Here is a 27321-nt window from a genome sequence, read left to right as displayed (position 1 = left end):
ACTGGTGAAGTTCCTGAAGACTGGAAGGTGGCTAATGTCCTTCTGTTGTTTAAGAAGGGTAGTAAGGACAACTACAGGCTGGTCAGCCTGACATCAGTAGTGGGAAAGTTACTAGAGGGAATTCTGAGGAACAGGATCTACTAACATTTGAATAGACAGAGTCTGATCAACGGTGTCAGCATAGTTTTGTGTGTGGAAAGTCGTGCTTGACGAAATTTTTAGTTTTTTTTTGAAGAGGTAACCAAAAAGGTAGATAAGGGTAGGATAGTGGATGTTGTCTATTTGGACGTTAACAAGGCCTTTGACAAGGTCCTCCATGGTAGGCTGGTCTGGAAGGTTAGGTTCCATGGAGCCCAGGGAGAGCTAGTTCAGTGGATTCAAATTTGACTCGGAGGCAGGAAGCAGAGAGTGATGGTTGAAGGTTGTTTCTCAGAAAAGAGGCTGGTGACAAGTGGTTTGACACAGGGTTCGGTGTTGGGACCCTTGTTATTCGTTATTTATATAAATGAATTGGATGCAAATGCACAAGGCTTGATCAGTAAGTTTGAGGATGACACAAAATTAGGAGGTATTGTTGATAGTGAAGAAGGTTATTGTAGATTACAGAGGGATCTTGATCAGTTAAGGAAGTGGGAGTGGCAAATGGATTTCAATATAGGTAAGTGTGAGGTGAGGTATTTTGGAAAGTCAAGCCAGTGTAGGACTTATACTATTAATGGTAGGGCACAGAGGAACAGAGAGACCTATGAGTACAAGTGCATAGTTCACTGAAAGCGGCATCACAAGAAGACAGGGTGATGAAAAAAAGTTTAGCACGCTGGCCTTCATCAGTCAGGGCATTAAGTATAGGAGATGGGACATTATGTTGCAGTTGTATAAGGCATTGGTGAGGCTGCATTTGGAGTACTGTCTTCAGATTGCCCACCCTGTTATAGGAAAGACATGGTTAAACTAGAAATTTAAGTTTAAGATTTACAAGGATGTTGCCAGGACTAGAGGGCCTGAGTTACAAGGAGATGTTGGCCAGGCTAGGTCTTTATTCCTTGGAACATAGGAAAATGAGGGGCGACCTTATAGAAATGTTTAAAATTATGAGAGGCATAGTTAAGGTGGACAGTAACAGTCTTTTCCCCAGGCTAGGGGAGTCCAAAACTAAGGGGCATAGAATTAGGGTGAGAAGAGAATGAATTAAAAGGGACCTAAGGGGGAACATTTTCACACAGTGGGTGGTGAGTATATGGAATGAGCTGCCAGAGGAAGTGGTTGAGGCAGGTACAATAATATCATTTAAGAAGCACTTGAATAGGTACCAGGAGAGGTGGGGCTTAGAGGGATATGGGCCAAATGCAGGAAATTGGGACTAGCTGGGTGGGCACCGTGGATAACATGGGCTCATTGGGCCAAAGGACCTGTATCCGTGCTGTATTGCTCTATGACTCTATGACATTTTTCTGCTCAAATTTCCAACTGATCTATATCCTACTCTATCCTTCGACAACCTTCCTCGTTCCCCACAACTCCTCCAATTTTTACGTCATCTGCAAACTTACTAATCAGCCCACCTACTTTTTCATCCAGATCATATCACATCACAATACAGGTCCCAGCACTGATCCTTGTAGAACACCACTAGTCACAGACCTCAAGTTAGGCAAACACCCCTCCACCACTACCCTCTGTGTTCTATGACCAAGCCAATTTTGTATCCAACTTACCAATTCACTGTGGATCACATGTGACTTAATTTTATGGATTAGCCTACCATGAGGACCTTGTCAAATGCTTCACTAAAGTCCATGTAAACAACATCCACTACTCTTCCATTGTCAATCATCTTCATCATCTCCTCAAAAAAACTCATTCAAAGTTGTGAGACAAGACTTCCCCTGCACAAAGCCATGCTGACTTTCCCTAATAAATCCATGCTTTTCCAAATGCGAGTAAATCTCATGCTGAAGAATCATCCCCAATTAACTTCCCTAGGTTGACTGGCCTATAACTTCCTGGTTTGTCTTTCTTGCCCTTCTTAAACAAAGGAAGGACACTGGTTATTTTCCAGCCTTCTGGGACCTCATCTGTGGCTGAAGATCTCTGTCAAGACCCCTGCAATTTATTCCCTTGCCTCCCTCAGAATCCTGGGATAGATTCCATCAAACCCTGGGGACTTACCTACCTTAATGTTTCTCAGTATTAACAATATCTTCTCCTTCTTAATATCAACATGCCCAAGCACATCAACTCCTCCTTAATCTCACCATCATTCATGTCCTGCTCCTTGATAGATACTGATGTGAAGTACTCGTTAAGGACCTTGTCCACTTCCTCTGGCTTCATGCAGAAATTCCTTCTGTTGTCTTTGAGTGGACCTACCCTTTCCCTAGCTACCCGCTTGCTCCTAAAATACATGTAAAATAACATGGATTCTTCTTAAACTGACTTGCCTGGGACATTTCATCGTCCCTTTTAGCCCTCCTAATACCCTATTTAAGTTCTTTCCTGCTTCCAACCCAGCACGATCTGGCTAAATAAATATAAAATGTACTTTTCTCATGTTTATTGGTCATACACAGATGACACAGCTTCACATTATGGAAAATTTCAATATGAACCATTTTCTAGGACGGCACCCCACTGCCACACCCCCACTACCCCACCCCCACTACGCCACCCCGTAACGCAGGCGGGGTTCCGTAAGACTTACAGAGTTATGATCACTAATCCCAAGATGCTCCACCATTGAAACTTCGATCAACCAACCAGGCCCATTGTTCAAACTCTAGTACAGCCCCATCTCTAGTTTGATGATCAACATATTGTTCCAAGGATCCCTCCTGGATGCACTTAACAAATTCTGCCCCATCTAATCCCCTGGCACTGTTACGGACTCAGTGCAAGTCCCTTTAAGATAGAGAGTGTGTGTGTATGTGTGTGTGGGGCGTGCTTACGTCAATAGAAGATAAAGGACGTAATGACGTTGTTGAAGAGGTTAGAAGAAGAAGAAGGAGAGAGAGAGAGAGAGAGAGAGAAGGGAGAGAGACACCAGCCTGCTTGTTTTCTCTATCGATGGATGAGAAACAATAACTGTGTTTGCCACTGAAATCCATGTATGGAAGTTGGAAGTAATCCGGTGGAGTTCACTTTGTTGCTGACCTGTAGAAGGAAACAGGTATTTGTGTGTGGACGACCACGGTTCGGATGCTTTTTGGGGTGAGGAAGTCACTACCGAGTAAACACTGAAGTGTCGTTTGGGTTCCATCATGGAACATTTGGATTTCGTATGTACTCTCTCTATGTTTTTCTACATCTACATCTTATCTTCAGACAACGGTGGTTGTTGAAGAAGCCCTTGCTCATGTTTCACCTTATGGCTTGCGGAACTGAACTTTAAGAACCATTCCGGAACTGGGAGTTTTGGACTTTGTCACACACACACACGACGAGTTTAGTTTTGGGGTTAACGTTCCAGGTTTAACATTTTTGAATTCTAACATACTAACATTTTTACTTTTATTTTACGTATTATCATAAGTAGTGATTAATAAAATAGTTTTTAACACTGAATCATGCTCAGTGTGTTTCTTTTGTTGCTGGTTTGTGACAGCACTAAGGGATTCCCAGTGAAGATTAGGAAAATTAAAAAACAACACTGTTGTTTTTAACATCTTTCCATGACTTGCCTGCATATGTGTTCCTCTAGCTCGCACTGGCTACTGGGAGGCTTGTGGTATAACCCTGTCATAGTGAGTTGACCTTTCTTAGTCTTGAACCCTCAATACAGTTGTGCCATTCTCCTGAATGGAATCCCCCACCTCTTTTCCATCCCCCCTATCATGTCTGAAACATCTGTACCCTGCAATGTTAAGCTGCCAGTTCTGCCCTTCTCTCAACCGAGTTTCTGTAAAGGTTACAACACCTTAGTTCAGTGTACTTATCTGGCTCTAATCTCATTTGCTTTACCCATTATACTCCTGTTAGTCCTGCCCTGTTATTAACTTGGCCTTGCCTATTATTGCTATTAATCTTACTTCAATGAACTTCGACCTTAACCTCAATCATTCCACCTGCCAAGCTACTGTTCTGGTTCCCATGTTCCTGCACACTAGTTTAAACCCTCCCAAGTAGTATTAGCAAACCTCCCTGCAAAGACATTGGTGCCCTTCCAGTTTGTCTCAGAATACTCTCCACTTGCCTGGAAGACCTTACATTCAAGCCTCACTAATAATCATACTATATTATAATTTTACAATTGGCCTGATTTTATTGAATATGTTTAAGCAGAGATGACTTTTTCCAATGTTTTCACCTCTTTTAACCCTGTTGGTACAAATTTCCAGGTAGATCAATTCTGTGATTCTGATACTCACAATCCTGAAGCACCCAACATGCAGAATAGAATGTGCAATTACAGGAGCAATTGGGAAGTGATCAACAAGTCAGAAGATTTCAGAAATATTTCCTCACGCCACATGGGTTCAGTCAAACCAAATTTCACACTTCTACGTGCCAAGGATCGCGTGCTTTGTTTAGTCCTTGATGTATCAGGAAGCATGAGATTGGTAAGGTCTTTTATGATATTCTATTACAATTTTGTACTGAATTTTCTGCTGTTGTGTGACTTTCAACGAGACCAGTTCAAAGATTGGGTATTCTGATGGAACTGTCTTACCTCCTGGCTCCCCCAAAGTCCTCTCCACCATGTACAAGGCATGGGTGCAGAATGCGATGGATGGTCTTCTACTTGCATGAGTGTCTGTGGATCAAGCAACAATGAAGGAGAAACTCAACACCAACCAGGGCAAAGCAGGCTGCTTGATTAATCTAAATTTACATTAATTTTTAAAAATCTTTCTTAAAATGCAGAGTTTAAGAAAATCAAATAAATGAGGTTTGCTGGATGTTGAATTGTGCTCTTCTGATACGCAGGAGAATCGCATTGTCAGGCTCCGACAAGCAGCCGAGATCTTCCTACTGCAGATTGTTGAAACAAGATCACAAGTTGGAATTGTCATTTTTAACCATAGTGCAAGCATTAAAACACAGTTAAAAAGGATTGATAATGACACCATAAGGGAGGATCTTGTACAGCTGTTACCAATATCAGCTGGTGGGGGAACCAGCATTTGTGCAGGGGTTTGGTCTGGCTTTGAGGTAAGGCTATAAAGTTTGGCCAATTCTGTTAATTTCAAATGTTACATTTTTTTCATGTTGATAACTGATTGCTGCAGGTACTTCGTGGTGATGACGGTACTACAAAGGGTGATGAAATCATTCTACTGACAGATGGAATAGATCATCAAATAAGCAAATGCTTCCCAGAAGCAGAAGGAAGTGGAGCTGTAATCCACACCATTGTATTAGGCCCATCTGCAGCTGAAGAGTTAGAACAGCTCTCAACTATGACAGGTAACTGGCATTGAAAGACCCTGCAATTATCTGCTGGGAAACCAGGAGTGCAAACATTTCACATGCTGGTTCCAGGGGATTCACTTTCACATTTGTTTTGCAGGTATTAACAGGTTTATATTAAATTAGCCAGCATAATGTAAACAACAACAAGAGAACTTCAGGTGAAAGCATTAAATTTGGAGTTCATCCAAAATCTGGAATTAGTGGGACTTTTTTTCCTGATTTTCTTCCTGGTCCAAACCCAATTCAGCAATGATAAGAAGGAAGTTGGCATCCTTCTATGATTCTATTGTGCACAAGTCATACCATACAGATTTTTGTAAAGGTATAATGAAAGGATTACTCAGCTAACACAAATTAGTGCCTTTGTACTACAAAGCATATAAGCCATGGAAAGGGACTTTTTAACTTCACAATTTTATGTCATCCATATATTCATCCCCAGCTACTCGACTAAACAACTTAAATGCTTCTTTACCAGCTGACTCTAATCCTTCCGATAGTTCAAATTTGAACCTCTGAGTAAACCAAAATCTTATCATCTGTTGTTTTTCATCTGTTGATGGCAAGACCCACATTTATTGTGCACTAATAAATGCCCTGAACTGAATGGTTTGCTTAGCCCTTCCAGTTCAGAGTCCATAGTTCCATGTTTCCATGCAGCATAGAAATAAGCCATTTTGCTGGCTCATAGAGCAATCCCATTCCTACACTAATTTCCCTGTAACTGATTCTCCCCACATTCTATTCAAATCCTCTGTCTACCACTCACCTACACACTAGGAGCAATTTACAGTGACCAACTAATCTACCAATCTGCACGTCTGTGGAGGAAACCGCAGTATGCGGAGGAACCCATGTGGTCACAGGGAGAACATGCAAACTGCACACAGATAGAACCATAGGTCAGGAATGAACCTAGTTCATTGAAGTTATTGTGCTATAATACAAATCATCCTCATTCCACCGAACAGTGGAGCAGTCTTAAAGGGTTGGCTCAAGTATTCATTTGTCATTTTAAACTCCGTATTTCCCACCTCTTCATATTTTATTTGTACTGGAAGTTATGAAAGCCAGGACTAAAGTGTTAAACTACTTTAGTGCAGTTGGACCGATCTGGTCACATTTCACAATGCTTATTTGTTAACTTCTTAAATGGCATAGGTCATTGATATTACCCAAGTTGACCATAAAACTTGTTATTTTAATTCTGCAGGGGGCTTACAGTTTGCAGCAACTGATAACCTGGATACAAGTGGATTAATTGATTCTTTCACAGGATTAGTATCAGCAAATGGTGACAGCAGCCAACAGCCCGTCCAGGTTTGATTGTCTTTCAGTAAGGCACTACTTAAATTGCCATATTTGCAGAAATTACTGCAACAGGCCAAATCATCCAACCGCTCTCAATTCCAGGCCCTCATGCTTTTACCTCGGCCACTTATGGAGTCTCTGACCTCTATCTCAGCTGTTCCTGGAGTCCCTGAACTACCCCTTGGCTGCCCATGAGGCTTGCTCTCTGCCCATCCAACCCCACACCAATACTCATGTTCCTACAGCAAATCCCATGAACTCAAGCTAATCACCTGCCTGAAATGGAGCAAAGAGCTGAGGTGCACCTGGAGATGTGTCTCGAGATTTAATTATTTAATGTGTTAATGGCATTATTTTAATGTTTTAAAATATTAAATTGCTCATGAAAATCAAAAAAGCTGCAGATGCTGAAAATTTGAAATAAAGATATAAAATGCTGAAAACACTTTGCAGGACCTGAAACGTTAATTCTATTTCTCTCTCCATGAATGCTATCTGACCTGCTAAGCCTTTTCAGCATTTTCCAGTTTTTTTATTAAAAGTACTTATGCAGTTTTATATATTATGACTTTTGCAAATTATCACAGCTAATAGAAGTATATTTTCTCTTCTATTTTATCTGTCTCATCTGCAATTCAACTACAGTTTTTGAATTTCATCACACAATTTAAGTGGGGATTTGTCATTCAGGAATTACATTGCAATTATTCTCTTCCTTTAACAATTGCTTTATGGTAAAATATTGTTCTATTTGTTTTTTCCCAGCTTGAAAATTTAGGAAGAAACATCAGCAATGACACTTGGTTAAATGGCACTGTCTTTATCGATAAGACTATTGGCAATGACACAACTTTTGTGGTTATCTGGGAGACACAAACTCCTAATGTGTTTGTGCATGACCCCAGTGGAAAGATTTACAATAACAGTGACTTTAAGATAGATCAGATTGTGTACACAGCCCGACTTAAGATTAATGGCACAGCACAGGTATGGATTAAAATACTTGCCATAATTAAACTGAAATGTTAATGCTATTTCTTTTTCCACAGAGGCTGCATAACCTGCTGCATATTTCCAGCATTTTCTGATTTTGCTTCAGTCACCCATGTTTTCCATTCTACTGTCTAAAAGCCAAACTATTTTCCCTCTGGCTATATCGTGTAAATACAGCTTGCTTCTTGAAGTCCATTGCCTGTACAGTTGTGTCCCTATTCTATACAACAACTTTTATGTTAATGAACAGTGAGAGCATGGTACACCTCCCGACTTCCAAAAGCCTTTCCATGATCTGCAAGGTATGAGTTAGGAATATGACTCAAATAACAAGTAGCTTGACACCAAGCAAGACAAAGCAGCCTTCTCAATTGACTTCCTTAAACCTTAGGCAGTCCTTCGAAGTCCAGGATGATTTCCAATCCAGATTTGTGGTTCCAAGGTGACTGAAGAATCCTATGCGGGATGCAGGGGTGGTGTTTCGATGAACAGGAGAGCGATAGATTGATACGTTATATGTCCCTTCGGGTGTTTACACTTGGCCTCCATATGATCCCATTGGAGAGGCTAAAGGTGCTCAATTCCTTCCCAGATGCTCATTCTCTGCTTTGCACAATTATGCTCCAGCCACTCCATGAGTTGTTGAGGATTTTTCTTCAAAAATCTCTTGCTGTTATGGAGTCCAGAGTAGAGAGCTTGTTATGTAAGTCTGGTATTGGGTATTTGATGCTCAACAATTGGCTCAGAGCTTCAATGCTGGCAACGTTGACCTAGAAGAGGATACCGACATTGGAATATTTTGCAGAGAAAACAGTGGTGATATTTCTCCAGTGCTCAGAGGTCATAAAGTAATACAGCACAGAAACAGCCCCTTTAGCCCAACCTGTCTATGACAACCAAGATGCCCACCTAAGCTAGACCCATTTGCCTGTGTTTTACCTATATCCCCCTAAACCTTTCATATCCATGTGCCTGTCCAACTGTCTTTTTAAATGCTGTTATTGTACCTGCTTCAACCACTTCCTCTGGAAGCTTGTTCCATATATGCACCACCAGCTGTGCAAAAAAGTTGCCCCTCAGGTTCCTATTAAATCTTTCCCCTCTCACCTTAAATCTATGCCCTTTAGTTATTGTTTCCCAAACCTGGGAAAAAGACTGTGTCCATTCACCCTATTTATACACTTCTAAGATCACCCCTCAGTCTCCTATGCTTTTTCACCACTGTGACACCACTTTCAGGTGTTTATTGGAGGTTGTCCACTGTAGAGAATCTGCAAGAGGGCAGGGATCAATACTCTTGGATAGACCAGGTGATTGGTGACAAATTTGAGGTCTCAATCTCTGTAAACCTTTTTCATCAGTTGGCTGAAAGCTGTACAGACACAGTGGAGGTGGTGGTGAATTTTGTTATCAATGTCTGTCTTAACTGAGAGGCAGCTCCTGAAATATGGAAATAGGACCATGTTTTCCCAGAGTCTCGCCATGGGTCATGACTGTTGCAGGGGGCAGGGGTGCAATATTGAGCAATATGGGCAGGTTAGTGAGGTCCTTTATCTTCTGGATGTTTAATGCAAGTCTCTTCTTATCATATGCTTCAGTGAATGGAGCTCAGGCATACAAACACAAGTATCATCTGCATACCATTAATGATGATTAGAATGAGCTTGGCTCTGGAGTGAAGGATGAACATCCTCGTTTGCCCTGTAGATTAACTCCATTCAAAGGAGAAAATTACTGGGGATAACATGCAGCATTGCAGTGAAGAAGATTGAGGAGCAGGTTGGAATCCAGTCAGCACTGGGTTTGGTCTGTACTGCACTCAATGGTCAAGACCATGGCTTGTATGTCATTGTGGAGCAGATGTAGTATGTTCGTTAGGGCAGCCAATTTTGACAAGGTTTCTCCTTTAAAGAATTTTGTAAGGTTGAAATAGCCACATACATTGGTTAATACTGTTCCCTCATATTTCTTGGATTTCATTGTGCCACTTGAGGGGCAGAGTCCTCATTGCAACTCTAATACTTTGGCCACAGAGTAGGGAGTTGAGGACAATTCTTGCAAAGCTTTTCCCTGTAACAGACAACAGGGAGACTCCTGTGGACCTCTCTCCTTTCTTGAAGATGGTCACGATGATGCCATCTCTGATATCCCTTGGCATGTTCTACTCTTCCCAGATCAGAGAGATGAGCTCATGAATTCATACTGGAAGTACTTCTCCATCTAGTTCAGCTTTTCAGCAGGGATTTTATATGGCCTGTAGGCTTTGTTGTTTTTCAGCTATAGAATGGCATTTTTGACCTTTAGTGCTGCAATTATACAGGCTACTGTGCTGTGGGACCTAATCAAGAACATTTACATCAAAGGTAATCTCAATTAATGAGATCTTCAAAATGTTCCTTCTTGTGGGCACTGACTGCCTCTCTGTACTCAGCCAACTCCTCCATTCATGCCTCTCAGTAGGTTGCTTCTGTGGGTGTTTTGCCTGTTGACAATCCTGAAGAATCTATGCATATTATAATTATTGGCCATTTGCAGGACTTCTGTGCTCTTTCTATCCACAATTTGTAATTTAGGTCATAGGTCACAAGCTTCATCCTTGATCCCCTGGTCACTCTCATCAAACCATACTCAGTGCATGTTGTAGAGAAAGCAGAGTGTCTCTTGACAGGTGTGCATTGTGGAGGATATCAGACCATATCAGAACCTGGACATCAGTAAATGGAATTTTTTTTAAAGAACTGACGATGCTAGAAATCTGAAATAAAATCAAAAAATATCAGAAACACTCAGCAGACCAAGTAGATTTGATGGAAAGACAAACAGTCAACATTTTGGGTCCATAATCCTTTGTCAACATTAGCTGTTTCTCCTTCCAGAGATGCTGCCTGACCTGAGTTTTTCCAGCATTTTCTAGTTTCATTTCAGAAACTATGGACACTCTGCAGTATTGAGTCCATGAAATGATGGATCTTTGAGTCCTTCAAAGCTGTTTTTTTTGTTACTGCATCATTCACTTTCTCCATTTATTGTGCACCAAGGCTGAAGTGTGTACCATCTACATAATGTACTGCAGTTACTTGCCAAAACAATGTGGAGATCACAACCTCTATCATCAAGAAGGACAAGCACAATAGGCTCATGGAAACATTGCAGGTTCCTCTCAGTTGTGCATAAAATATCTTTACATATGAATGACAGCCATGAGACTTCAGCCATGGAAGGCATCTGGAGTTCACCTGATTTCACATTGAAATTTTTCCAGTAATGTTGGCTGTGTCACGACCATCCCTTCTAAGCCCAGCAAGTGACAACGAGGTTAAATTTAAAATCTAGGATGATAAGTTGGCATAGACAGAGAATAACACTTGGACTATGCTGAACTATATAGAACAAGTCATTGAGGAAGCCCATATATGTCGTAAATGTAACATTGACTTTTTGTTTCCTAGACTGGAACTTGGATCTACAGCATCCTGAATCCTGGAGGCAAACAGGTTATAACAATCACAGTAACATCCCAAGCAGCAGATGCACAAGTTCCACCAATCAAAGTTAAGGGGTACATTGGCATAAAGGATTCCACCGGCCCAATGGTTATCAATGTGGAAGTTAGTCATGGATTTCTACCAGTCCTATATGCAAATGTGACAGCTATTATTGAACGTCCCAGTGGTCCTCCAATTGAACAGGAGCTTTCTGATGATGGCTTAGGTAGGATACATTAAATGTCCCTGTGAATAAGAAAGTGTAGTTCTATAGTACATATAAAATGTAGATATATCAAAATTTAGCTTCCTTTCCTTAAGTACATGAACGATAGTAATGTAGGCATTTATGACATGAGTTTGGTTTGAATCTTAGCATTTTTGATTGCCAAGCCAGAAAGTTGGTCTCCTGAGGCCAGAACTTTCCCGTGACTCTACCATACAATCAACTTAGCGTCAGACTGAAGCTTGGCACCTTCACATACTTTGGGAATTTCCAGGTTTGTCAGGAACTAGTGTAATTTCATTGGAGAGTTTCTACTCTGGTGAAGCTCATCTCCCAAACAATCGGTGGAAGTGTGTCAAAAGTAAATGGAATGAGAAAACAAAATTGCAACCAACTCTGACCTAGAGTCAGTGGGACCAACTTCCGCTCCTTGTTTTTAGGAGGTGAAGATATGAGGAAGAGGGGTGGTGTATGCAGCATTGCGCATTTACCTCAACCTCCACAGAACCCCTACACCCCCGCCCCCACCCCCGGTTAATGATGTTATAGAGTCATAGTTATACAACATGGACATCAGCCCTTCAGCTCAACTCTTCCATGCTGAACAAGTAGTCTACTTGAGCTAGTCCCATTTTCCCGCATGTGGCCTATAACCCTCTAAACCTTTCCTGTGCATGTTTTTTTAAACATTGCAATTGCACCCACCTCTATCACTTCCTCTGGCAGCTCGTTCCATATCCCCACCACCGTTGGTGGAAAAGTTGCTCCTCTGATCCCTTTTAAATCTTTCCCCTCTCACCTTAAATCTATGCCCTCTGGTTTTAGACTCCCCTACCCTGGGAAAAAGACTGTGACCATTCACCTTATTCATGGTACTTATGATTTTATAGACCTCTAAGTCACCCCTCAGCCTCCTACACTCCAGGGAAAAAGTCCCAGCCTATCCAGTCTCTCCTTATAGTTAGAACATAGAAAACCTACAGCACATTTCAGGCCCTTCGACCCACAAAGCTGTGCTGAACATGCTCCTACCTTAAAAATTACTAGGCTTACCCATAGCCTTCTATTTTTCTCAGCTCCATGTACCTATCCAAAAGTCTCTTAAAAGACCCTATCGTATCCACCTCCACCACTGTTGCCGGTGAAAGCCTCTGACTATCCACACGGTCAATGCCTCTCATCATATACACCTCCATCAGGTCACCCTTCATCCTCCGTCGCTCCAAGGAGAAAAGGCTGAGTTCACTCAACCTGTTCTAATAAGGCATGCTCCCCAATCCAGGCAACATCCTTGTAAATCTCCTCTGCACCCTCTCTATGGCTTCCACATCCTTCCTGTAGTGAGGTGACCAGAACTGAGCACAGTACTCCACGTGGGGTCTGACCAGGATCCTATATAGCTGCAACATTACTTCTTGGCTCCTAAATTCAATTCCACGATTGATGAAGGACAATACACCATATGCCTCCTTAACCAGAGTCAACCTGTGCAGCCGCTTCGAGTGTCCTATGGACTCAGACCCCCAAAATCCCTCTGGTCCTCCACACTGCCAAGAGTTTTACCATTAATACTATGTTCTGCCATCATATTTGACCTACCAAAATGAACCACTTCACACTCATCTGGGTTGAACTCCATCTGCCACTTCTCAGCCCAGTTTTGCATCCTATGTCCCACTGTAACCTCTCACAGCCCTCCACACTATCCACAACAGCTCCAACAATTTGTGTCATCAGCAAACATACTAACCCATCCCTCCACTTCCTCATCCAGGTCATTAATAAAAATCACAAATAGTAAAGGTCCCAGAACAGATCCCTGAGGCACACCACTGGTCACCGACCTCCATGCAGAATATGACCCTTCAACAACCACTCTTTGCTTTCTGTGGGCCAGCCAGTTCTGGATCCACAAAGCAATGTCCCCTTGGATCCCATGACTCCTTACTTTCTCAATAAGCCTTGCATGGGGTACCTTATCAAATGCCTTGCTGAAGTCCGTATACACTACATCTACTGCTCTTCCTTCTTCAATGTGTTTAGTCACATCCTCAAAAAATTCAATCTTTTCAAGTTTAAGTTCTCCAGTTCTGTTAACATCCTCATGAATCTTTTCTGCACCCTTTCCAGCTTAATGGCATCTGTCCAATAGCTAGGTGACCAGAGATGCACACAATACCCCAAGTGTAGTCTCACATTCCCTTGTACAACTGTAACATGATGTACTCAGTGCCCTGTCTGATGAAGGTAAGCATGTCAAACAACTTCTTCACCACCTTATATCCCTATTTCTCCACTTTCAGAGAACTATGTACCTGTAGCCCTAGTTCCTTCTGTCTACAACACTCTCCAGGGCCTTACCATTTACTGTGCAAGTTCTGCCCTGGTTTAACTTACCAAAGTGCAATACCTAGTACTTATCAGAGTTAAATTATGTTTGCTATTCTCTGGACCACTTCCCAAGTTGGTCTACAGCCCCTTGTAAATTTCAATAACCCTTTTCACTGTCCACTAATCCACCAACTTTTGTATCGTCCAGACTTACTAACCATGTTAACAATCTTGTCATCCAAATCATTAATAAAGATGACAAACAACTGTGATTCCAATACCAATCCCTGAGGTCACAGCCCTCCAATCTGATTAACAACACTCCACTATCCCGCTCTGGCTCCTTCCACCAAGCCAATTTTGTAACCAATTGGCTAGTTCAACCTCGATTCCATGTGATCTAACCTTCCACACCAGCCTACCATGCAAGAACTTGTCAAAAGTCTTGCTAAAGTCCATGTAGACCACATCTATGGCCCTGCCCTTGTCAATTCTCTTCAATCCTCTTGGTCAATGGAACCAAATATTAATGGAGAACAACAAGCAACAAATGTTATTGTGCTTTTTAGCAGTAGTTGACATTCAGAAAGTCCTGTTCATTACTTTATCAAGAATGTCACCTTTTTAAGCTTCCAATTTAACACCCATTGAAACCAGGCTCATTTGCCAATACTTTTGCCCAGTCTAAAAGTTTATTATATCCTACCACATTTTGTCACATTCTTCCTGCATGTTAACTGCAAATGTAGTAGCAAAATTTTTGAATTTTACAGACCAAGTGCTGGTAAATGTGATTCGTACAGATAGAACTTGAAGGTCAGCATGGACATGGTGGGCCAAAAAGCCTGTTTCTGTGCTGTATGACCACGACTCTTCTGTTTGCTAAGTTCAATGTGTAAACAATGAACAACCTTGGTTCCAGCAACCACATCTGAGCACCATTTGTTGGTCATCTTCTACCAGTCTGAATAATACTTTAATCCCTACTGTTTCCTGTTTAGAGCCAGATTATATCTGTGACGGTATATCACCACCTTGCATGCATTCATGTTCATCAACTAACAATGCTCAGCAATCATACTCATGCAGAATGTCTGTTCCCTGTTTTCTAATCAACTACTTCCCATTTCAAAAAGCAAAATATTGCCATTGCTTGGAAATCTGAAATGAAATGTTAATTATCAAAAAATGTATTTCCACTGATTATCTTCAAGGAATATGCAGCCTCCTTATACTTCCAAATATAAAGATATACTTTTACAAAGGTTCATTGTCAATCACATTTGCTGAGCCTACATTAATATGAGCATAGAAGAGAAGGAGCAGGAGGTTAAAGGTGGGCCACCCATCGCCATTCAGCTCTTTACACTATTGCAGAGCATGCCAAGAATGCGTCAATATCCTTGTATAAGATGTAAGAAATCATAAGGTCTCCTCCTTCCACCAGGATCCTTCTCCCATCAATGTCTAGCTGAGCAAAACTTTGAGAGGATTGTCCCTACCTCACTGATGAGGACTCTCCAGCTATCTCTGCTCCTCATGTCTGGTCACGCTCACTTATGAGTTGCAAATCACTGGATGAAAGTCTTTGACTAGTCCCACCAGGGTGTATGACAGTACATCCTGTGACGGTAACAATGGAGGGGAGGGTTCCACTGAAGGAAGCCTTCATGCATGTCCTGTGACACTCACCAACACAAGAAGCATCTAGAGGATAGAAGAAATGCATATGATTTAGTCATGGCAAAGTCACAACCTTGACAGTCACCATACTCAGGTCTTCTCAACATTTGGTCACAGATGAAATACAATCATAAGAAATAGGACCAAGAGTAAATCATGTGGCCCTTGAATCTGCTCCCCAAATCAGCCAACATTATTCTGTCAGCTGGAAACACAAGAGGCTGCAGATCCTGGAATATGGAGGAAAAAACAAACTGCTGGAGGAACTCTGAGGCTCAAGCAACATATGAGAGAGTCAAACAGCTGCTACTTGACCCCGAGCTCCTCCAGCAGCTATCTGTGAACATGCTCTAAATGAGGTGGTCAGACATCCAGCTCATCCCAAGATGTCCTCTATTGCATCAATGAATGGACACTTTGTAGTTGTTCACCTGCAGTGCTGACCCCCATGCCAGAGTTGTACACTCTCTCCTTCAAAAGTTAACAAAACAGACAACTGAGTGGTGAAGTTTCAGAAGGTATGCTTTCAAAGTTCTCCAGTCAGTTTTTTAGTCATTCAAGGGATGTAGGCTTTGCAGGCTGAGCCAGGCGTTTAATTGCCCATCCCCAATTGCCATTAAGAAGATGGTGGTGAGCTGCCTTTTTGAACCCCTGAACTCCTTGAGATGTAGGTATATCCACAATGCTGTTAGGGAGGAAGTCCCAGGATTTTGAACCAGCAATGGTGAAGGAATGGCAATATATTTCCAAGTCAGGATGGTGTTCAACTTGGAGGGCAACTTACAGGTGGTGGTATTCCAATATTTTTGCTGCTCTTGCCCAGGCTGGTAGAGATTGTGGGTTTGGAAGGTGCTGCAGTATATCCTATGGATGGTATAAACTGCTGCTTTTGTGCACTGACAGAAGAGAGAGTGAATGGTTGTGGATGGGGTGCCTTTCAACTGGGTTGCTATCTCTTTTATATTCATTTCCGGGATGTTGGCTTCAGAGGCTGAGCCAGTATTTAATTGTCCATTCCTAGTTGCTCTTGAGAAGGTGGTGGTAAGCTGCCTTCTTGAACTGCTGCAGTCCTTGAGGTGAGAGTATACCCACAATGCTATGAATTGAATACGGTGAGGGTTAGCATCTCCATTACACTTACATAACAAGCACTAATGTTAGTGCAATATTACAATTCCTTACTCTTCTCGACCTGAAGTCATTTACTTTTCCTTACCTTTAGGTGCTGATATTGTCAGGAATGATGGGATTTACTCTAGGTACTTCCTCAGCTTCAATGGAACTGGAAGATACAGTGTTAAAGTGCGTGTACAGGGAAATGAAGGTACTACAAGGATAACAATCAAAACAGAGAGACAGGTCATGCCAATACCAGGATACACGGAAAATGGTAATAAATATTTGGCAATAGCAAGTTAGAACTTCTATTGTCATGGTGAATCTTTGGGTAGTACATTAGCTATATTAATTCAATCCTTACTCCTCATATCAAGTTCTAAGGCAAATGATGATATTTGCATGTGTAAGGGTCAGGGATCAAGGGCTAGAATTGTCCTGATGCATGTTACTGATAGAAATCTGAAGCTGTTCTATGTTTATAGTGCTAATTGATACTGTAGTTTTCTTTAATGTGTTGTCTAAACTGAACTGTGTAGTAATTTCTTATCAGAGAAAGAAGGGATAATAAAACAGAATGGGGTAGAAACTAATATTCAGTTGCTAGTGCTAAACAGATTTTGGGTATCAGACAATGTATTTTTCGCCCAATATTTGATCCTATTGAGGTCAATATTCATAGAAACATAGAAAACTTACAGCACAATACAGGCCCTTCGGCCCACAAAGTTGTGCTGAACATGTCCCTACCTTAGAAATTACTAGACTTACCCACAGCCCTCTATTTTTCTAAGCTCCATGTACCTATCCAAAAGTCTCTTAAACAACCCTATCATATCCACCTCCACCACTGTTGCTGGCAGCCCATTCCATACACTTAGCACTCTGAGTAAAAAAAAACTTAACCGACATCTCCTCTGTACCTTCTCCCCAGCACCTTAGACCTGTGTCCTCTTGTGGCAACAATTTCAGCCCTGGGAAAAAGCCTCTGACTATCCACACGATCAATGCCTCTTATCATCTTGTACACCTCTATCAGGTCACCTCTCATCCTCCATCGCTCCAAGGAGAAAAGGCCGAGTTCACTCAACCCGTTTTCATAAGGTATGCTCCCCAGTCCAGGCAACATCGTTGTAAATCTCTTCTCACTACAGGAAGGATGTGGAAGCCATAGAAAGGGTGCAGGTGACCAGAACTGAGCACAGTACTCCAAGTGGGGTCTGACCAGGCTCCTATATAGCTGCAACATTACTTCTTGGCTCCTAAATTCAATTCCACGATTGATGAAGGACAATACACCATATGCCTTCTTAACCACAGAGTCAACCTGTGCAGCCGCTTTGAGTGTTCTATGGACTCGGACCCCAAGATCCCTCTGATCCTCCACACTGCCAAGAGTCTTCTGTCATCATATATTCTGCCATCATACTTGACCTATGAAAATGAACCACTTCACACTTATCTGGGTTGAACTCCATCTGCCACTTCTCAGCCCAGTTTTGCATCCTATCTATGTCCCACTGTAACTTCAGACAGCCCTTCACATTATCCACAACACTTCCAACCTTTGTGTCATCAGCAAACTTACTAACCCATCCCTCCACTTCCTCATCCAGGTCATTTATAAAAATCACGAAGAGTAAAGGTCCCAGAACAGATCCCCGAGGCATGCCACTGGTCACTGACCTCCATGCAGAATACGGCCCTTCAACAACCACTCTTTGCCTTCTGTGGGCAAGCCAGTTCTGGATCCACAAAGCAATGTCCCCTTGGATCCCATGCCTCCTTACTTTCTCAATAAGCCTTGCATGGGGTACCTTATCAAATGCCTTGCTGAAATCTATATACACTACATCTACTACTCTTCCTTCTTCAATGTGTTTAGTCACATCCTGAAAAAATTCAATCAGGCTCGTAAGGCAGGACCTGCCCTTGACAAAGCCATGCTGACTATCCCTAATCATATTATACCTCTCCAAATGTTCATAAATCCTGCCTCTCAGGATCTTCTCCATCAATTTACCAGCCACTGAAGTAAGACTCACTGGTCTATAATTTCCTGGGCTATCTCTACTCCCTTTCTTGAATAAAGGAAAAACATCTGCAACCCTCCAATCCTCCAGAACCTCTCCCATCCCCATTGATGATGCAAGGATCATCACCAGAGGCTCAACAATCTCCTCCCTCGCCTCTCACAGTAGCCTGGGGTATATCTCATCCAGTCCCGGCGACGTATCCAACTTGATGCTTTCCAAAAGCTCCAGCACATCCTCTTTCTTAATATCTACATGCTCAAGCTTTTCAGTCTGCTGCAAGTCATCACTACAATCACCAAGATCCTTTTCCATAGTGAATACTGAAGTAAAGTATTCATTAAGTACCTCTGCTATGTCCTCCAGATCCATACACACTTTCACACTGTTACACTTGATAGGTCCTATTCTTTCACGGCTTATCCTCTTGCTCTTCACATACTTGTAGAATTCCTTGGGGTTTTCCTTAATCCTGCCCGCCAAGGCCTTCTCATGGCCCCTTCTGGCTCTCCTAATTTCCTTCTTAAGTTCCTTCCTGTTAGCCTTGTCAGATCTCTAACATTACCTAGCTCCCTGAACCTTCTGTAAGCTTTTCTTTTTTTCTTAAGATTTATTACAGCCTTTGTACACCACGGTTCCTGTACCCTATCATAACATGCCTGTTTCATTGGAACATACCTATGCAGAACTCCACACAAATATCCCCTTGTAGCGGTTGCTACGGTGGAATAAAACAAGACGCTAGTCGGAGGATTGCCAAACAAGAACTGGTTTATTTTCCCGCCTTGCGCGGGCCCTTTAAGGGAGACTGTTCCCGCCCAATACAACCGGCAATGACGTAAGTACTACATCATCAAGACTTTCCCGCGCGCGGGTTCTCCCCGTCGCTCGGAAAGACGAGGCCCGCCGCCATCTTGGGCCTCGTCGCTCCGACGCTGCGCGACCCGACTGCCGAGCCGGTTCTCCCGACTAAACGGTGAGTCGCCACACCCTGAACATTTGCCACATTTCATCCGTACTTTTCCCTGAGAACAATTGTTCCCAACTTAAGCCTCCAATTTCCTGCCCAAGAGCCTCATAATTCCCCTTACTCCAATTAAACGCTTTTCTAACTTGTCTGTTCCTCTCTCTCTCTCTCCAATGCTATTATAAAGGAGATAGAATTATGATCACTATCTCCAAAATGCTCTCCCACTGAGAGATCTGACACCTGACCAGGTTCATTTCCCAATACCAAATCAAGTACAGTCTCTCCTCTTGTAGGTTTATGTACATATTGTGTCAAGTAATCTTCCTGAACACACTTAAAAAAATTCCATCCCATCTAAACCCCTTGCTCTCAGGAGATGCCAATCGAATTTTGGAAAATTAAAATCTCCCATCATGACAACTGTTATTATCACACTTTTCCAGGATCTGTTTCCCTATCTGCTCCTCAATATCCCTGTTACTATTGGGCTGCCTATAAAAAACACCCAGTAAAGTTATTGACCCCTTCCTGTTCCTAACCTCCACCCACAGAGGCTCCGTAGACAATCCCTCCATGACGTCAACCTTTTCTGCAGCCATGACGTTATCTCTGATCAACAGTGTCACTCCCCCACCTCTTTTGCCTCCCTCCCTGTCCTTTCTGAAACATTTAAAACCTGGCACTTGAAGTAACCATTCCTGTCCGAGCCATCCAAGTCTCTGTAATGGCCACCACATCTTAGCTCCAAGTACTGATTCATGCTCTAAGCTCATCCGCTTCGTTCACGATACTCCTTGCGTTAAAAAAGACACATCTCAAACCGTCGGTCTGAGCACTTCCCTTCTCTATCACCTGCCTATCCTCTCGCACTGTCTACGAGCTTTCTCTATTTGAGAGCCAACTGCCTCTTCCCCAGTCTCTTCAGTTCAGTTCCCACCCCCCAACAATTCTAGTTTAAATTCTCCCCAGTAGCCCTAGCAAACCTCCCCGCCAGGATATTGGTCCCCCTGGGATTCAAGTGCAACCTGTCCTTTTTGTACAGGTCACACCTGTTCCAAAACAGGTCCCAATGATCCAGAAATCTGAATCCCTGCCCCCTGCTCTAATCCCTCAGCCATGCATTTATCCTCCACCTCATTCTATTCCAACACTAATTTGTTGCCTCAACCACTGTAGTGGTTAGTGTAACGCCATTACAGCGCCAGCGACCCAGGTTCAATTCCGGCCACTGTCTGTAAGGAGTTTGTACGTTCTCCCCATGTCTGCGTGGGTTTCCTCAGGTGCTCCAGTTTCCTCCCACATTTTAAAGACATATGGATTAGGAAGTTGTGGGCATGCTATGTTGGCGCCGGAAGTGTGGTGACACTTACGGGCTGCCTCCAGAACAGTGTGCACAAAACAAGATGCATATCACTGTATGTTTTGATGTATATGTGACTAATAAATGTATCTATTATCTTATCTACCCTGGTCTTCTTATGGTGTATGAGACCCTAACTTTCCCAAGGAGGATATAAGTATATACAGTAATTTTGATTGTGCATACTAGGATTACCTGCTTCAATTAGTTCTTAAAGGGAGTTGTTTTTTAGGCTTTGTTAAATAGGAAAGATACAGAAGATGTATGCCACCAGATTCTGTCTCTATGGAATAAGTAAAGCTGCCAGCTGTTCCGCTTTGCTGTAAAATGCTTTTAATACCTTAACCCTTCCTTTCTTTATTACAAAAGAAATGTATTTCCAAATTCACATGGCCATAAATCCCATCTGGACTCCTTTTGCTGTGATAAAAGACTTTTTTCTGACTTCTCATCAATCTATCTATCCTGGTTCAATATTATACAATACGAGGAAATGCTAACTACCAATATTAATAATATATGCACACCTATTCATAGGGAGACTTTCTTTTAAAAAATATAAAATACTAGCTATTTGGAAGCATTATGTATGGCAGTGATGTAGAAATCAGTAAAACTAATCTCAGATACATACAGCAGCATGGTTACCAGGTTTGGTTGATGGGCAATTACTAAATCAACTGTAGTTTGGAATTGGAATTGGTTTATTATTGTCACTTGTACAGAGGTACAGTGAAATGCTTGTCTTGCATACCGTTCATACAGATCAATTCATTACACAGTGCATTGAAGTAGTACAAGGTAAAACAATACAGAATGCAGAGTAAAGTGTCACAGCTACAGAGAAAATGCAGTGCAGGTAAACAATAAGGTGCAAGGTCATAATAAGGTAGATTGTGAGGTCAAGAGTCCATCTTATCATACTAGGGAATCGTTCAATAGTATTATAATAGCGGGATAGGAGCTATCCTTGAGCCTGGTGGTACATGCTTTCAGGCTTTTGTATCTTCTGCCCAATGGGAGAAGAAAGAAGAGAGAATGTCCGGGGTGGGTGGGGTCTTTGATTATGCTGGCTGTTTGACTGAGGCAGCGAGAAGTATAGACAGAAATAGGGCAGGAATTGCCTTGTCATTTTTGTTAAAGGGTTGAGGTAGTTAAGCCCACATGGTCTGGATTGATGTGGCATTTATCTTTCTTTCCATTCAGGAAATATTGAGATAATTCCACAACAGCCTCAGGTTAATGAAACACAACTCAATTCCACATCAGGAGACTTCAACAGGGTTCAAGCAGGAGGAACAATTTCACTTCCCTCAGGGACACCCGCTATTGACTTTCCACCATGTAAAATCACAGACCTTCAAGCAACAATAGTTAAAAATAAAATTCAGCTGGAATGGACAGCACCAGGAGGTGACTATGATCAAGGATCAGGTAATTGTTGCTGGGCTTAAGATACTTGACAGGACATTCTCTTTTGAGCAGTAAGTTAAATAGATCATGGAGTCATACAACCACGAAACAAACTCTTTGGTCCACCGAGTCTACGCTGACCATCAAACACCAACTTACACAAATCCTATTTTATTCTCCCCACATTCCCATCAACTCCACCATCCCACCCCGCCACACCCCAGATTTTACCACTCACTTACAAACTAGGAGCATCTTACAGTACCAATTAACCCCCCAACTCACACATCTTTGGGATGTGGGAGGAAACCAGAGCACCAAGAGGAAATGTCACAGGAACAACATGCAAATTCCAGAGAGATACTGTTAGTCATAATTAAACCCGGATGGCTGGAGCCGTTCTTTTAGCTGTGCCACAGTGCTGACCTTCAAGTCAATGGTTCTGCATTCCACACAGCATCTGACACCCTCACACACACCCATTTAATCCCATGATTTTGAAGTGAACATCTGATGTTGAGACAATAAGAACTTGTAATTATGCACCTTTTAAGAAATGAAACATCCCAAGATATTTCACAGGAGTTTTATTATAAGAATATTAGAAATAGCAACAAGAGTAGGCATTTGGGACCATCAAGCCTGATCCATCATTCTGTAAGATCAAAAACCATCTTCCTGCACTATCCCCGTATTCCTTGATTCCTTTATTACACAGAAATCTATTGATCTGTCTTGAATGACTTAGAACATAGAACAGTACGGCACAAGAACAGGCCCTTCAGCCCATGATGTCTGCGCCAAATATGATGTTGAATTAAACTACATCTTCTGCCTGTACATGATCTATATCCCTCCATTTCCCGCATATTTATGTATCTATCCAACAGTCTCTTAAATGCCATTAATGTATCTGCTTCAACCACTACCCCTGGCAGCCCATTCCTGGCACCCACTTTTTCTGTAAAAAAATTTGCCCTACGCGTCTCCTTTAAACTTTCCCCCTCTCAACTTAAATGCAAGTCCTATAGTATTTGACATTTCTATGATTGGAGAAAAATTCTGACTGTCTATCCTATTTATGCCTCTCATTATTTTATGAACTTTGATCAGGTCTCCCCACAGCCTCCGACGCTACATTCTCTCTATAGCACATACATCCTTTCTTTTGAATATGGAGACTGACAGTACATCTGACAGCACACATATGTATACTCACTACACATGGAAACTTGGCTGTGTGGATTCGGAATTGGCTTAGCCAAAGAAGGCAGAGGGTGGTAGTAGATGGAGCGTATTCTGCCTGGAAGATGGTGACTAGTAGTGTTCCACAGGGATCTGTTCTGCGATCCCTGCTCTTTGTGATTTTTATAAATGACTTGGATGAGGAAGCAGAGGGGTGGGTTAGTAAGTCTGCAGATGACACGAAGGTTGGAGGTGTTGTGGATAATGTAGAAGGTTGTCATAGGTTATAACAGGATATAGACAGGATGCAGAGTTGGACGGAGAAGTGGCAGATGGAATTCAATCAGGAAACTGTGAAGTGATGCACTTTGGAAGATCGAACTTGAAGGCAGAGTACAAGGTTAATGGCAGGATTCTTAGCAGTGTCCAAGTCCATAGTTCCCTCAAAGCTGCCACACAAATTGATAGGGTGCTTAAGGCAGCATATGCTGAGCTGGCCTTCATTAGTCGGGGGATTGAATTCAAGAGCTGCGAGGTAATGTTGCAACTCTACAAAACTCTGGTTAGTACAAAAACTTCTGTTCAGTTCTCGTCGCCTCATTATAGAAAGAATGTGGAAGCTTTAGAGAGGCTGCAGAAGAGATTTACCAGGATGCTGCCTGGATTAGAAAACATGTTTTATGAGGAAAGGTTGAGCGAGCTAGGGCTTTTCTCCCTGGAGCAACAGAGGATGAGAGGTGACTTAATAGAGGTGTATAAGATTATGAGGGGCATAGATCGAGTGGACAGCCAGCACCTTTTTCCCAGGGCAGCGATGGCCAATACCAGAGGACATCTATTTAAGGAGAGTGGAGGAATGTTTAGGGGAGATGTCAGAGATAGGTCATTTACATAGAGAGTGGTGGATGCCTGGAACACACAGCCAGGGGTGGTGGTAGAGGCTGATACAATAGGGACATTTCAAAGACACTTAGATAGGCACATGGATATAAGAAAAATGGAGGGTTATGGGCTGTGTAGGAGGGAAGGGTTAGATTGATCGTGGAGGAGGTTTATATAGGTCGGCACAACACCATGGGGCGAGGGACCCATACTGTGATGTACTGTTCTAAGTACAGAGCTATATAATTGTTGTAAATTATGTCACGTCAAATAAGGTAGTGCAAAGGTATGTGACCAAAAAACTTGATCCAAGAGCTTTTAAGGAATGCCTCAAAGGAGTAAAGAGGTGTTAGGACAAAAAGGTTCACATCATCAGCACGCCCCACACACACATACACACACACTCTCTATCTTAAAGGGACATTCACTGAGTCCGTAACAATAAATAATGGCAAAACTGCAGTCTTCACCAAAAAATATTTTCCCATTTCAGAGCAATCATTCTGTATAGTTTATTGTGAATTATTTAGATTCAACAAGAAAGGGAAAGAATGGCAGAACCTACCACTGAATCTGCACACAGAAGCAGTAGTTCCTTATGGTTGGTGCTGTATGGTAGAAGGGACTATCCATTGGTCCATACCCTGTCCTCTTCCCTTCACTCTGCAGTCCAACCCCTTTTGAAAGCTACTACTGAACTTACTTCCACCATATTAGCAAACTTCAACATTCCCTTTATAATTCTTTTTCTTCACATCCCACCATGGTCCTCACCCTATACATTTCCATGACATTTGATAATTAATTTAAGTCTTTAGTTACTGTCCTTTTCACCAGTAGAAACAGTTTCTCCTTGTCCTACTCGTTCAAAACTATAAATAGTTTGATAATCTCATTTTCATTGTTGGATCATAATCCATGACATTTACAGCACAGAAGTGGATCATTCAGCTCAGTCAGGGGTGCTTCCTATTGTCCTTTATCCCATACCTTCAACATGTCCTTTCAGATATTAATTATTGCCTCATTAACTTAACCAATTTCCCCTTAAATATATCTGTGCTGGTCACCTCAAACACTCAGTGTTGGTGAGTTCCACATTTTAGAGGCTATAAATATAAAATATAATGTATAGTTGCTATTAAAGGCAAACAATAGTTCAGGAATAATTACTTATGGCATCACCATAAATGGAAACATCGACTCCGCATCGAAAACAGTTGGATCAATCTATTACATATGAGGAAATCGTTGAGGTTGTGTGATCTTTACAATCTGGAAAGACTCCAGGTCTGGATGGATTTCCCGGAGAATTCTATAAGGCCTTTTCCCCTTTACTTATACCTCACTTATGTGCTGTCTTTTCAGATTCTTTTAAATTGGGTAGACTACCACAATCTTTTTATGAAGCTTCTATTTCACTTATTCTTAAAAATAAGAACCCAACAGAAAGCGCTTCGTATAGACCAATTTCGCTACTTAATGTGGATGTTAAAATTTTATCTAAAGTTCTAGCTCGTAGATTGGAAAATATTTTACCTTCAATTATATCCGATGATCAGACTGGTTTTATTAAAAATCAATACTCTCATTTTAATGTTCATCATTTGTTGAATATTATTTATTCTCCCTCTAAGGAAATATCGGAATGTGTTATATCTTTAGATGCTGAGAAGGCCTTTGATCGGATTGAATGGAATTATTTATTTAAAACTTTAGAGAAATTTAATTTTGGGCCTGATTTTATCCAATGGATTAAATTACTTTATTTATCCCCTTCTGCTCGAATTCTTACTAATTTTCAAAATTCTAAACCTTTTAAACTTCAACTTGGAACCAGACAGGGATGTCCTTTGAGCCCTTTGCTCTTTGATTTGGCCTTAGAACCTTTAGCTATTTCTTTCTGAGAATCTAGAGATATCTTTGGTATCTCCAGAAGAGGTATTAACCATAAAGTTTTTCTATATGCTGATGATTTATTACTCTTTATATCTAATGTTGAAGCCTCCTTACCTCCTATGCTTTCTTTACTTTCTCACTTTAGTCATTTTTCAGGCTACAAATTGAACTTACACAAGAGTGAATTTTTTCCTCTGAATAATTTGGTACCAGTTGATATTAATATTCCTTTTAAAATTGTAAGAAATCATTTTACTTATTTGGGAGTGTCAATTACTGAAAATTATAAGCATTTATTAAAGAAATTTTTTTTACCTTATTACACTATGTGAAAAGGGTTTTATCAAGTTGGTCTCCCCTTTCTATATCATTGATTGGCCAAATTAATGTTATTAAAATGAATATTTTACCTAAATTTATATATTTATTTCAGGCTTTACCTGTTTTTATTCCTAAATCTTTCTTTCACTCTCTTGAGTCAATTATATCTTCTTACATATGGAATAATAAACATCCTAGATTAAATAAAGTTCACCTTCAGAAGGTTAAAAAGAATGGAGGTTTAGCCTTACCTGATTTTAGATCTTATCACTGGGCAGTCAATATAAGAAATCTTACGTTTTGGTTATATTACATTAATCGAGAGGCTTGTCCAGTATGGGTCTCTTCAGAAATTAACTCTTAAAAAATTTTCTATTATTTCTCTGCTTGGTTCTCCACTTCCTTTATCATTAATTAAACTAACAGAATTTAGTAGTTAAACATGCCTTGAGGATTTGGTTACAATTTAGAAAATATTTTGGTTTATTGAGTTTTTCTTTGTCCAGTCCCATTTTCTCTAATTACTTTTTTAAACCTTCTATGACTGATGTAGTTTTTAAAGAGTGGGACAAATTAGGTATTACTTGTTTTCAAGATCTGTTTGTTGGAGGAAATCTTTCTTCATTTGAACAATTGTCTACCAAGTATAATTTACCAAAAACTCATTTTTTTAGATATTTACAAATTAGAGATTTTCTTCGATC

General features: G+C 41.4%; 1 protein-coding gene across 1 annotated transcript in view; it reads left to right on the top strand.

Moving 5' to 3' along the window:
- The window catches only part of LOC127568923 (calcium-activated chloride channel regulator 1-like), a 40698-nt gene extending 23841 nt beyond the window's left edge, over positions 1-16857 (top strand). The window contains exons 6-12 of the mRNA XM_052013183.1: positions 4335-4556; positions 4924-5148; positions 5226-5403; positions 6623-6729; positions 7486-7707; positions 11163-11424; positions 16661-16857. Coding sequence (XP_051869143.1) covers positions 4335-4556; positions 4924-5148; positions 5226-5403; positions 6623-6729; positions 7486-7707; positions 11163-11424; positions 16661-16857 — 1413 coding nt within the window. The remainder of the gene's footprint in view (positions 1-4334; positions 4557-4923; positions 5149-5225; positions 5404-6622; positions 6730-7485; positions 7708-11162; positions 11425-16660) is intronic.
- Positions 16858-27321: the final 10464 nt, after the last annotated feature.

The sequence above is a fragment of the Pristis pectinata genome, chromosome 3 (genome assembly GCF_009764475.1).
Source record: "Pristis pectinata isolate sPriPec2 chromosome 3, sPriPec2.1.pri, whole genome shotgun sequence".
Classification (NCBI taxonomy): domain Eukaryota; kingdom Metazoa; phylum Chordata; class Chondrichthyes; order Rhinopristiformes; family Pristidae; genus Pristis; species Pristis pectinata.
This window is presented reverse-complemented; position numbering and strand designations above follow the sequence as displayed.